This window comes from Sceloporus occidentalis, unplaced genomic scaffold (assembly GCF_023333645.1).
Source record: "Sceloporus occidentalis isolate IW3139 unplaced genomic scaffold, rSceOcc1.0.p SCAF_157, whole genome shotgun sequence".
In the NCBI taxonomy this organism is placed as follows: Eukaryota; Metazoa; Chordata; class Lepidosauria; order Squamata; family Phrynosomatidae; genus Sceloporus; species Sceloporus occidentalis.
This window is the reverse complement of record NW_028317137.1, coordinates 1,458,648-1,470,792: the sequence shown is the minus strand read 5'-3', so window position 1 is coordinate 1,470,792 and position 12,145 is coordinate 1,458,648. Positions and strand designations below refer to the sequence as shown.

Sequence of the window (12,145 nt, the reverse complement as noted above, 5' to 3'; positions counted from 1 at the left end):
TTTCCTGAACGGATGTTCCCGCACCTACCTGCGGCTCAAAGAGGGCCACTTGGGGGGGGGTCAGGTGTTTACCAAGATGTTTTAGGTCATTTTGTCACTGATGCTAGCTGTTTATGTACTCAAGTAAGGCATTTAGGGGAAGAATGTATTTTAAAAAGCTATTACATGCTGTTTCTATACACATTATTGGGGCTTTTAGGGCAGTAGAACCCTCTGATACCCTCATACCCAGCAAAGATTCGGAGCTCCTAGAAAAGAGGGGCATCAGTTTTTGCGGGCCAAATATGTAGGTATGAGTTAATAAAATCCACCATCTGTGTTCCCAATTAAAGAAAATGTGTCGTTTGGTGCAGGTTTGCCAGTAATTATTGCAGATTCCGCAATAAATACTTCCGGGCTCCGTGTCCTTGGGCTCCATTGAGATGGATGCAATGTCAGGGCCTTGTGTGCCTAATAATGATCCAGGCTAATTACGCCCTGCATCTAGCATGTCTATGCAGTCTTAAAGCTTGCTCTCTGATCCAGTCCAGTTAACCAATACATGTATCAACTGCTGGCGGTACAGCTGCTCGCCCGGCCGGCTCTCACATGATGGCTTCCAGGCGGTTTATAGAGGCGACACGCGTTTAGGGTGCGGATTAATCGATAGATCGATCTTGCTTCACGTTGAAAAGCGTTGTGAAAATCTATATCAATCGGTTAATATCATCGGAACGCGTCCTTGCCTTTGGATGATGGTGAGGAGTTAGATCATGGGGTCATGTGCGTCAGCAAGACCTGGTTCCTTCATGACATCATATGTCACGGTAATGATTGCGTCATAGTTTTATTCTATTCAACGGAATGTGACAGCTTCCTATTTTAATGCCAGGTGAGACCATCCCAGTAATTATTGGCAACATATATATGTTCTTCAGGCTAGGAAGATAATTCCTTACGACTTTATTCTATGGCAGGGCATTGCTATGAAAGCCCTTGATTATTCCACCTGGTACTAAATAGGTTTTGGTGCCCCCTCACCCCAAAATAAAAGCTGAATTGTAATCCTATGAACACCAAATCGTACTCTTATGTTTGGAATTGTATTTTTGGACACGTCAGGATTTCGACTTTACTATTTAATTGGTGGCACCTGGCCATGCCTTGGAACTTCTCTGATAGATACAAATATGAAACGTTTCCAAATCCAGGAGGTATGTTCGTAATGATAACGGGCCTTACATAATTTCATATCATATAATTTGCCCAAAAGAACCATCGCTTGGCCACAAAAAGGTATCTGGAAAAAAAATAAAAAAATAACAACTACAATCAATTCGCTTCTCTTCCCGAGACTAATTCTACAGCTGGCACTTTGAGCTGCTTCCAGACTCCGAGAACATTTTGCATTGTGAAAATTTGTCATCGGCGCTGGGGGAAAATAAACCTACCGCCTTCCTTCACAAAGAAATAAATGTGAGAAATCTATGGACCGCGCTAGAAGGAACCGGAACGTTACATTGAAGTTCTGGAATTCCATACCCTGACTCTTCGGGATGTGTGTTCCGGGTGGTATCATTGTTTGTTCTTCAAAATGTATATCAAGACCACATGATGGAGTGAACCACGAACCTACGGTCCAATGGAACGAGTAGGTAGAATGTAGATATAGAGATAATTTGTAAAGCGCTAAGCATCTTTCTTCAAGTAGAGCGTAGTGGAGCTGCAGCCAAGTAGTCAATGCCATTTGCCCATAAAAGTTGACATGACTCGCATGTCTTATGTAAGTCCTACTGAATTCTGTCACTGGGCTTATCTGGTTCACCTGTCCTCCTGCATAGAAGAGAAAAAAGGACACCAAGCAGTCATATTTGTTGTTTTGGATGGGATTAAGTAATTTACCAGTTTTATTTCTGGTGGACAACATGAGGAGAAGATCGTACTTGAGAAACCTGCATTCTGAAGTGGTGACCTCCAAGATCTTAAAAGCTTCTGTAACTACATCGATGATGGCCCGATAATAAGTGTCAACTTCAAATGAAGACTACATTTTACTAAAACATTGATATCCAATTACCTTTTAAATTAAAAACAGGGACAAAATACCGTCTTTCTTCTATCGGTGAGCTCCTCAAGTTGGTCACCCCGCATATTTCCGCCCGTGTATGCCGGCCCTTTTAGGTCTGCTTGGGTTCGGCTGAAGGACCTCATGCTGGAAGTGTCACCATAAAAGATGGAATGTGTTTAGAACCTGTGGACCTTTTCAAGTGCCGTTAATATATGACAGACGGACAGAATTAACAAAGAACAGAACCTTGACTGATGGCGATGAAGACATTTAAGTTCCTACAGAGGTAATGATATACCCCCAAAGTCGGCCATGAACCATGGACTATGCCTCCATTCCATTTGGATCAGCAAAATAGGAGCAATCATCCAAGGTGGACCTAGATTACATAGCTGGGCGTCAGACTAGAGGCCCCAGTAAATACCTCAATAATCAGAAGGACCGCCGCGCTGCCAATAATCGAGCCATGAAGCCACAGACTGCATCTTACTTCTTCAGGAAAGCCCTTTGGCTGAAGGTTGTTAATAGCCAACATATAGTTGTTTGTACGGCTACCTGTAAAATAATTTTAGGCGGACACAGAATGTCAGTGTGTGTGTGTTGCGTGTGCGTGTGTGTGTGTGTTCAATCTTTCCTAAGCAAGCAGAAGTTGACATTTTAAACGATTATTATTTACTTTGGAAATATTCCTCCCTATTGAGCCATTCGTCAGATTCCTCGGCCGACTGTCCCCGACGGCAGGTTATCTGCTATTATTGTCTGGTCTATTAAAGCGCCCTATAAATATTACCCTTATTCTCCTGGGCATTTCACTCGTGTAGACTCAGCCTTCCTCTAATTATGGTACCTGCTCATGCTGGGTCCCAAATATCTTCTCGCATGGTGGTTCTGCATTGTCTAAGACCACTTTAGTCTGTCTGATAATAACAACATTATTATCTAATGAACTCTATGTATAAAGCATGTTGTTTCTATGAGAAACATAGAATTTGACAGCCGAAAAGACCGTTCTGGCCCGTCTAGTCGCTCATTATTTCTGCTGTAAAGACCGTTAATCAGTCGTTGGTCTCGTCTTAGATTCAGGAGCCGTATGCCGATCTCATGCGTGTTTAAATCCCCTCAATGTATTAACCTCTACCACATCTGCTGGCAGGCTCCTCCACTTATCCACCACGCTTTCACTCCTGCACACTGTGATCTGTTTCTAACATTTGTTATGTGTCTGGCTTTGTATAGAAGAGACGCGTTTAGGAACATACTCCAGATATCAGTTGTATGACCCTGTGCATGTATGGGTGTGGGCTTTTTTAAATCTGTCCCTTTTGTTCTCAATCTGTCTCTATCCCTACTTTTTCTCTCCCTCCGCTCCCTCCATCCTTAGGATTTTCTTTCGGACATGGCTATGACAGAGGTTGATCGCTTCCTTGACAGAGAGCACCTTATTCTCCGTGAGAACACACTTGCAACTAAAGCCATAGAGGAGTATCTGAAACTGATAGGACAGAGATACCTCAAGGAAGCCATCGGTAAAAGCTCCCCCCCTCGGTTCTCCGAATGTCCTCCTCTCCTGCTGTCTTTCCTTCTCTCCCACCTTCTCTTTGGCTCTTCCTTCTCCATCCCTGCATTCTTCTCTTCCCAGGTGAGTTTATTCGGGCTCTGTATGAGTCGGAGGAGGACTGTGAGGTTGACCCCATGCGCTGTCCACCCTCTGTACTGCCCGATCACCAGGCCAATCTCAGGATGTGCTGTGAACTCGCACTTTGCAAAGTCTTCAACTCCCATTGGTAAGTTCTTGGTCATGTCTTTCGGTTCTAATCAGTAAACTCTATCCTCCTCGCCCTAGTATTCTTCATTGCCAACTTTCCCGGCATCTTAGCGTATTTCCTCGGGAGCTGAAGGAGGTCTTTGCGTCCTGGAGGATGCGCTGTGCAGAGCGCGGCAGGGAAGACATCGCAGACCGACTCATCAGTGCCTCGCTCTTCCTCCGCTTCCTGTGTCCGGCCATCATGTCCCCCAGCCTCTTCGGCCTGATGCAGGAATACCCTGATGAGCAAACATCTAGGACCCTCACACTCATCGCTAAGGTCATCCAGAACCTGGCCAACTTCAACTTCAAGTGAGAGTAGGGGCAGTGTGGGGGGGGGGGGCTTTGTGACATAGAGACACAGTGCTGGGACAGAGACACTACTAACAGAAATGAGTGCTTCAGACAGGTTATGTGGGACATGGGACACCATGGCCTTTTCCTTTTTTGGGGGGAAATAGAAAGCAAGTGACAATGCCCTGACATCATTACAGACTCCACATGACTTCCTCTGCCGTCACATAGCGCATGCATACGATCTCATGTAAACTAACCCTCATTGATTAGATATATTTACACGGTGATAAATTGACTGAGCTTGGGCAACATTTGGCAGATACAGTATGGCAAGTTCTCGATGTGTAAAGCTGAACAAGCGTGGCCTGGAACAGAGTCCCGTTGGCTTTAGAATGCCTGCTGAACGTAACTGCCGATTGCAGAGTCACTTCAGTGATTATCCATGTTTCTAATGGATACTTCTGTCCAGAGGGTTTGTTAGCTCTTTATCTGAAGAGTTAGTTACTTCTCAATTGAAGCTCGTTCAACTTGGTGATTAGGAACCAATTCAAGATGGTCATCAAATTATTGCATGCTGTCAGCGTATCATTTTCCCTACAACGAACGAACTGAACACAAATTTACTTGGCAGGAGAAGAGCAGAAAATCTTCTTTTTGTTCATTAATCAAAGCTCATGGGCCTAGTATATATTGTGATGTTCATTGGTAGTAGGGGATCACCTGTTGCACTTTTACACAATTACGTCCTACACTTGACACAACAGACTGAGAGACAGGGTGGGGGTAAGTAGGCCTTCTCTATTCAGGGTGACACAGTGGAACTACTGCTCTGCTTCTAGATCAGTACTGAGATACCCCTCTCAGCAGGTTCAGCAGTAAGGAAGAACACATGTCCTTTATGAATGAGTTCCTGGAGGCAGAATTGGCCAATATGCAGAATTTCCTGTACGAGATTTCCAACATGGATGCGCTCACCAACAGCAGCAACTTCGAGGGCTACATCGACCTAGGGCGGGAGCTGAGTACCCTGCATGCTCTGCTCTGGGAAGTGATCCCCCAACTTAGCAAGGTGAGTGCATGCTTGGTAAGCAGGTACGTGCCTCCATTCTTCCGTAGGTCAGTAAAGGGAAAGGTACTAAGGCTTGGTAAGTTGGCACTCTGGCCCCAGTAAATGGTGGATATATTGGCATTAAGAATATTCTCCAGGATAAGGACCATATGTCCTGGAGGGAGCTCTCTCCAATGTATCACACGTTTATAGGGTTCCCTACAGAGGTTTAACCATACGCTGACCACGTACAACATTCACTTTTCTCTTGTTGAGATGTTACTTCCCTTTTCCATAATATCAGTTTCTGTGTCATCGAACCCCAGGATGCCCTCGCAAAGTTGGGTCCTCTTCCGCGCCTTCTCAACGACATCAGTCTTGCGCTCAGGAACCCCCACATCCAGAGACAGCCAAGTCACCAAGAGAGGCTGCCACCCCCCAAACCCGTCATCCTGAGGGGGCCATCTGCTGAGATGCAAAGCTATCTGGCGCGAGACCTCAACAGGTATACACACATGATAGAAATAATTATGAAGGGGGTTATGGAGTCATCACTTAACGAAGATTCCTCATTCTATTTCACCAGAAACTGTGGCCTGCGAGGTCATCCACTGACCTAAAACGCATGGACAGTTCCTAGTAGCAAGTAACCGGGTCCTTGTGTGTGACATCAGCCGTCTCAATGAGATTCGAGAGGCAGGAAAGATAGAAACCATGGAAATTGAGGGAATTTAATAGCAGACAGCTGGAGGAAGTAGGGGAACAGCAGGGAGAGCTAGAACAGATTGGGAATGAACAGCGATAGAGACAGAAGCAAGGAGGAAAGAACAGGGAGACTGAGGGAAGAGCTCCATGATCCTGAGCGTATCCACAGAACGTAGACATTTTCATGGACGTAATGACTACCATTCAGCGACGTGATTGTTCCGGGATATTATTTGGTTAGGGATATGTTATTTAAATATATATCTTTTACTCCAACGAACGTGTCTCTCACTCCCTCAGCTCCATGGACATGACCCGTCTCCCCTCTCCAACGAAGGATAAGTCCTCCAAGGACATGTTCTTTGTGTCACGTCGTCCCCTCACACGCTCCTCGCCTGCCTATTGCACCAGCAGCTCGGATATCACAGAGCCGGACCAGAAGATGCTAAGCGTCAACAAGAGCGTGTCCATGTTAGACTTGCAGGACAGCCGCATGAACAGTGTGTCCAACCTGCAGGCTGTAGGGGACTTGCTCAATTCCAGCCAGGCCTCCATATCTGGTGGACTACGCCCGGGAGGCCGGCTCTCCCAGGGAAGCGGGTCCAGCATTGCGGCCGGTCTGCGGCTCAGTCAGATGGGGGTCACGACCGACGGGCTCTCGGCTCAGCAGCTGCGCATTCCCTTGTCCTTCCAGAACCCGCTCTTCCACATGGCCCCTGACGGTCCCACCGGACCTCCCCCTCACGCGGCTCCTCACAGGCCGGACCCTGGAGCAGACGCCTTCGCCCCTTTCCACGGTTACAGCAAGAGCGAGGACTTGAGCTCCGGGAAGCACCTGCTCCACAGTCACAGCTACAGCGATGAATTCAGCCGGCAGGGGTCAGAGTTCAGGTACCCGCCCCACTAGGGGGCAAATGAGGGTGCATGGACTGTCAGATGGGGAGAGTAGGAGGGGGATCCCACACATTCACTTATAGGAGAGAACATTTCAACCAATATGCCATTTCTATACAAAGCTCAAATATATAGTACATGGGTAAGAATGGAACTGGTGTGTGTGTGTGGAACTGTTTATAGAACGTATGCGATCATGTCCTCGGCACCAAACCTCTGCAAAAGCCAAAAGAGGCTACGTATGATAAACACTTAGAGGAAAAATATGAACGATCACCATAGTTCAGCGTTCATTGGCAAGACTGGGTGCCAAAATCTGCCACAGTTATTCTAGTGCCTCTAATGAAAATGTAATGAAACAATTTACACTGGACATTCGTTAGCCACGTATTACGTGCCAAAGCTTTTTGGTGGCTGTAATTGTATTCAGTCGTTGCCTACGGAAGCTGATGCCACTGAGGATCTTACCAGCCCAATCCAAAAGTAATACACGCTGTTGTTTGGCCATCTTGGAAGGGATGCCATTGATGCACCGTAATATTTTTTGGAGAACCACAGCTGCAGAAAGTCTTGATAATGGTCGGTGGTCCATAAACCCTGCCAGCAAGTATGAAGAGCTGGGCTGCTAGGACTCGTAGCTAATACTGGGAGAGCCCACTTTAAGTCTGAGACAGAAACAGCTTAGGCAATTCATCCCCATCCTTCATTGGGTCCTTGTCCACATACATGTGTCTCCTTACCGGTGGTAGGGTTGGCCTTGCTAGCGCGCATGCTCGGGAAGACAGAACTGGGCCTGGCTCAGCCCCAGCTTGGCTTGTCCTGCACTATAGTCTGTTCACCCAACTCTATCAGATATTACTGGCAACTGGTACTGCTGCGTACATGGACCTGCTGGACAACAGAGCATACTAGCAGATGCTGATGTTGATGATTGGAGAACTGTATTAGGTTTTGCAGCTTTGCACATGGTGTGTGTGTGATCCATACAAGACTGCATCAAGTATTAGGCATGAATAACCACAAAGGGCTGCATTTAGACCTCCTGTGAATGCGTATATTCATATGTTTTCGTTTTTTGGAAGGATTTTCTGTTTACTGTGTACGTCTTTATTTTGCAGCAAGAGGCAGCTTTCCCTCCAGGATAATCTCCAACACATGCTTTCCCCTCCACAAATCACCATTGGCCCCGGAGTGCCACGCAGGCAGGACTCTCAGCCTCCTCCCCTACACAGGGGCAAGTCCCAGCAGCTGACGGTACAGGCCGCTCACAAACCCCGTCCTAGCAGCGGCAACCTCCTGCAGAGCCCAGAACCCATGTACGGAGCAGCACGAGTTAGGCAACAGTCGGTCGAGAAGGACACGGGAGGTTTAAAACCCACCATAACCAAGCAGGTACCTTACCCAACGCAGACTATGTCTCCTTCACCCCCTCCTGCATGCTCTACAACTTCAGCAGCGCAGGCAGCCATATACTACGTGACAGGGCTGGCCCTGACTAAAATATGTCTTTTAGCGTTTCATTCATTTTCTAAAGCGCTCTTTCTCATTCATTGTCTGTCTATCTTTCTGCAGCATTCCCACACACAGTCCACCCTGAACCCAGTCACTCCGGCCTCAGAACGCACAGTGGCCTGGGTGTCCAACATGCCCCATCTGTCTGCCGATATCGAGAGCTCTCACATAGAACGGGAGGAGTACAAACTGAAGGAGTATTCTAAATCCATGGACGAGAGCCGCCTTGAAAGGGTGAGAGTATCTGATGCTACTCGTGTATTTCTTTACCTCCCTCTCCTAATCCCATTTAATTTCTAACCCTCCCCACATCTTCCTTTCTTTTCTCTGTCTGACCCCCCGACCTTACTTTCCATGCCAATGTCCCTCGTATCCATTTTTCCCAATCCTCTCTCTCTCTCTCTCTCTCTCCATGTTCTATCTTCTTTCTCTTCCTCCTCTCTGCCACCTCGTCTCTGGTTCCTTTACCCCCCACCCCACCCCAGGTCAAAGAGTACGAGGAGGAAATTTACTCCCTAAAAGAACGGTTGATGATGTCAAATCGGAAGCTGGAGGAATACGAGAGGCGCCTTCTCACCCAGGAAGAACAAACTAACAAAATGCTGCAGCAATACCAGTCCCGCCTGGAGATAAGCGAAAAGCGCCTGCGTCAGCAGCAAATGGAGAAGGACACGCAGATCAAGAGCATCATAAACAGGTTAGAAATGGTAAATACTCTATTAATTACTTCTGGGGACTGGGGGGAGGAGGGCAAAGTGGGATCCAGAGGTCCTGGGATCCCCGCAGGAACTGTACCTTCCTAATCGCCAGTTACTTCCCATTATATATCCCCAATAATATATCAAGAAATGCAACACTACTAGTATGAGAGCTTCGAGAACCCAACACATCATCCTCAGAGCCTAACAGCATAATAGAGTATAAAGTTACCCTGTACATATCTGTTACGTGGTATATATAACCCGTACAGAGTTCCTTCTCTAAACCCAATATATATATATATATATATATATATATATATATATATATATATATATATATATCAATTACTGTCTCTTTTGCACCAGAAAACCCAAATGCACCATCTGAATTTATAACTGTGTTATATATATATATATATATATATATATATATATATATATATATATATATATATACTGAAAAAAACAAACTGTTTCCATTATACACATTCTATAGAAACATAGGAAAGGATTAGGATTTATTTAACACACACCAGCAAGTTGTGGGTGGCATGAAGGTTAACCCTCTACCTGCTGCTTTCTACTAAAATAATGATGGAGGAGGCTTGCCCCAGTCTGTATAAATACCCCTGTTATTTTTATTATTATTTATTATGTCCAAATTATCAATATACATGAATACAGACACATCAGGCATTGTTATGGGTTTATATATATATATATTCCAAGGAGAGACATTGGGATATCTCAGGCACCTCTTTCGCCCCAATCTGGTTGTAATATTTTATTCCTTAAACTATAATACCTTTATAATGTTAGGTTCCCTAATTTACACACATTATAATCCTACTGCGCACATCTCTTTAACCCCTTCCCTTCTCATATGCCTGGTGATTAGCCACAAACCACATGTAGCATACACCAGAGGGTCATGTGTGTATAATGTGTATGTGTGTGCATGATGGAGAGAGACAGTGCTGTGAGTGTGAGGACACGCCACAATGGGTTAACTTTACCTAGCCATACAGCACATCAAAAGATACCATTTAAGCAAATGAGAATGACAGAACGAACAAGCTAATCGCGTCTCCGTAATTATCATAGCACATATATCACTGCTGAGAGGCATAATTAAGGAGCTAGAGACTGATCCATCCATCATGATGGAGGGAAATACCAAGTACCAAAACCAGCATGCGCAGTATCATCGCAGGCCTGCAGGAGGCGCCCAAACAGTGATCTTCTACCCATGTTAAAGACCTTCCAATCACTAGAAGACTATCCCTGTGAAATGTGTGACACGAGCCGCATTGCATTAAAGAATGTCAGGTGAGACATAAGAAAGAAAAGAGGCTTGGGAAAATGGAAACAAGTTGTTGGGGTTTATGGTTCAGGAGCAAGGTGGAGATCCAAGACCAGCATGATCTGGATCATCTCCTCTGTGCTGTACTAGGAGATGTGATTTAGACTAGAAGTCAGAGGTATCGTGCTTTACATCGCACTCCCCAAAGGATTTATGTAGCCCCTTCCTTTCCTCCCTGGAAGAACCATGCGGGGAACCACTGAGATCTTCAAGGGGACCATGGAAGCCAAAAGGCCAACCCAACTCCATCATCATAAACTGAGTCTTCCGGGACCTGGTACTTCTAGTGGCCATAGGTGCCCATAGCCTGGGCCAGTGAGGCAAAAAAAGGTACAAGGAAGGTTTAAACCGGCGGAAAATACCTTACAGCCGCAAAGTAGTTCACATCCCGAAAAAACGTAACACCAGACACACGTTAATGCAATTATATGTGATTTATAATGTCAAAAGATATCAAAACTATTTACTTAGCTTTGGTTAGTGTAACAAACATGGGGGAAGCCCAGTGTCAGCATCAGCCAGCGGCCACGGTCGAGAGAACAGAATGTCTGGACACTAAAACACGCGGTCGGACGTTCCAGAGCTTCACATTCATAACCGGAGATCTTTTCAGACTGTCTAGGTAGGGAGGTAGCGGCGAGGTGTTCTCTGAACAGACAGCGCTCCAAGATCCAGCGAGCGCCGTGTGCCGAGAAACAAGTAAAGCAAGGAGAAAGATAAGAAAACACAACAAGCAGAGAGAGCAGCTGCGCGCAATAAAGAGCCATAGAACACAATTTGCTTTTTGTTATGCTTTTTATTCTCAATTTCACAAGCCTCGCAATGTTAGTATTTAGCCCAATAGGTTTTCAATCTTTGTTGCCACCTCTCCTGATACAACGTTAGATAAATCATTTTTGGGTTTCCTGTAGATTCAGAGCTTGACCTCTTGTTGTCAGATGAGTCCCTCTGAAATATCCCTCTAACCTCCTGACTGCCCGAGAGGCAATAAAACAATTTCCAGCGAGCCAACATGTTATTGAAATGGTCGTCAGCTGAAGTAATCACTCTTTCTCAGGAGGCCACAGTCAACACGGCAAACCAAGAAACCAAGATATTGAGGCTTAACTAATGTGACACCGGGCACGGTATAAGAAATCCCTTCTCACCCCCACAGACAGATAACAACCACACACTTATTAGCCCGGGAGCGCAGGTTGCAATTTGTGGAACGCAATAGAAGAACGCGGCTTTTTATTTACTAGAAGCAGGACTTCGGGATGGTGACAAAGTGCGGCAATCCTTAATACCCACCTCATGCCACAGAAGGTATTCGGAGATTGTCCATGTCCATCATACATGCTCCAGGGGATTATTTCTTGGAACTCATGGAACCCAGATGGGGAGAATGAATGTAACATGCGGTTTGCGGGCGGCTAGGACTTGTGGCCAAGCGCTCGAATGTGGACTACAGGCTGTTAGGGTGTACAGCTACCTCCATTGGTAAAAAGAGTCATATGAACTGGCTGGTCAAAAGGTTTTGGCCAAAATCCTTTACAAATAACTAAGTTTCCCGCAGGAACAGCACTCATATGAGAAATAAATGCCTGGGAACCCATCCTATCGTAGCGCCCACTGGTAATTCCAGCACTTGTACTGAATGGACTACGATTCCCACCGCCTTTAGCAGGCCGAAGCTGCTAATCGATGGTCTGGCTGACCGCTCTAGAATGATCTCCCTGTATTTTCTAGTGTATGTGAGTGAATGGTGCACCAATGCTTGTGCATCCAAGAG

The 12,145-nt window shown here is 45.8% G+C and overlaps 1 protein-coding gene across 3 annotated transcripts in view; it reads left to right on the top strand.

The window, feature by feature from the left end:
• The window catches only part of LOC149280379 (ras/Rap GTPase-activating protein SynGAP-like), a 43,827-nt gene that overhangs the window by 24,971 nt on the left and 6,711 nt on the right, over positions 1-12,145 (top strand). For 2 of the 3 annotated variants that reach the window (XM_089500567.1, XM_089500568.1), the window contains exons 8-16: positions 3,429-3,573; positions 3,687-3,831; positions 3,924-4,163; positions 5,016-5,217; positions 5,523-5,743; positions 6,202-6,792; positions 7,914-8,187; positions 8,368-8,541; positions 8,793-9,004. In XM_089500567.1, coding sequence (XP_089356693.1) covers positions 3,429-3,573; positions 3,687-3,831; positions 3,924-4,163; positions 5,016-5,217; positions 5,523-5,743; positions 6,202-6,792; positions 7,914-8,187; positions 8,368-8,541; positions 8,793-9,004 — 2,204 coding nt within the window. The remainder of the gene's footprint in view (positions 1-3,428; positions 3,574-3,686; positions 3,832-3,923; positions 4,164-5,015; positions 5,218-5,522; positions 5,744-6,201; positions 6,793-7,913; positions 8,188-8,367; positions 8,542-8,792; positions 9,005-12,145) is intronic. The other variant, XM_089500569.1, reaches the window with a different exon arrangement.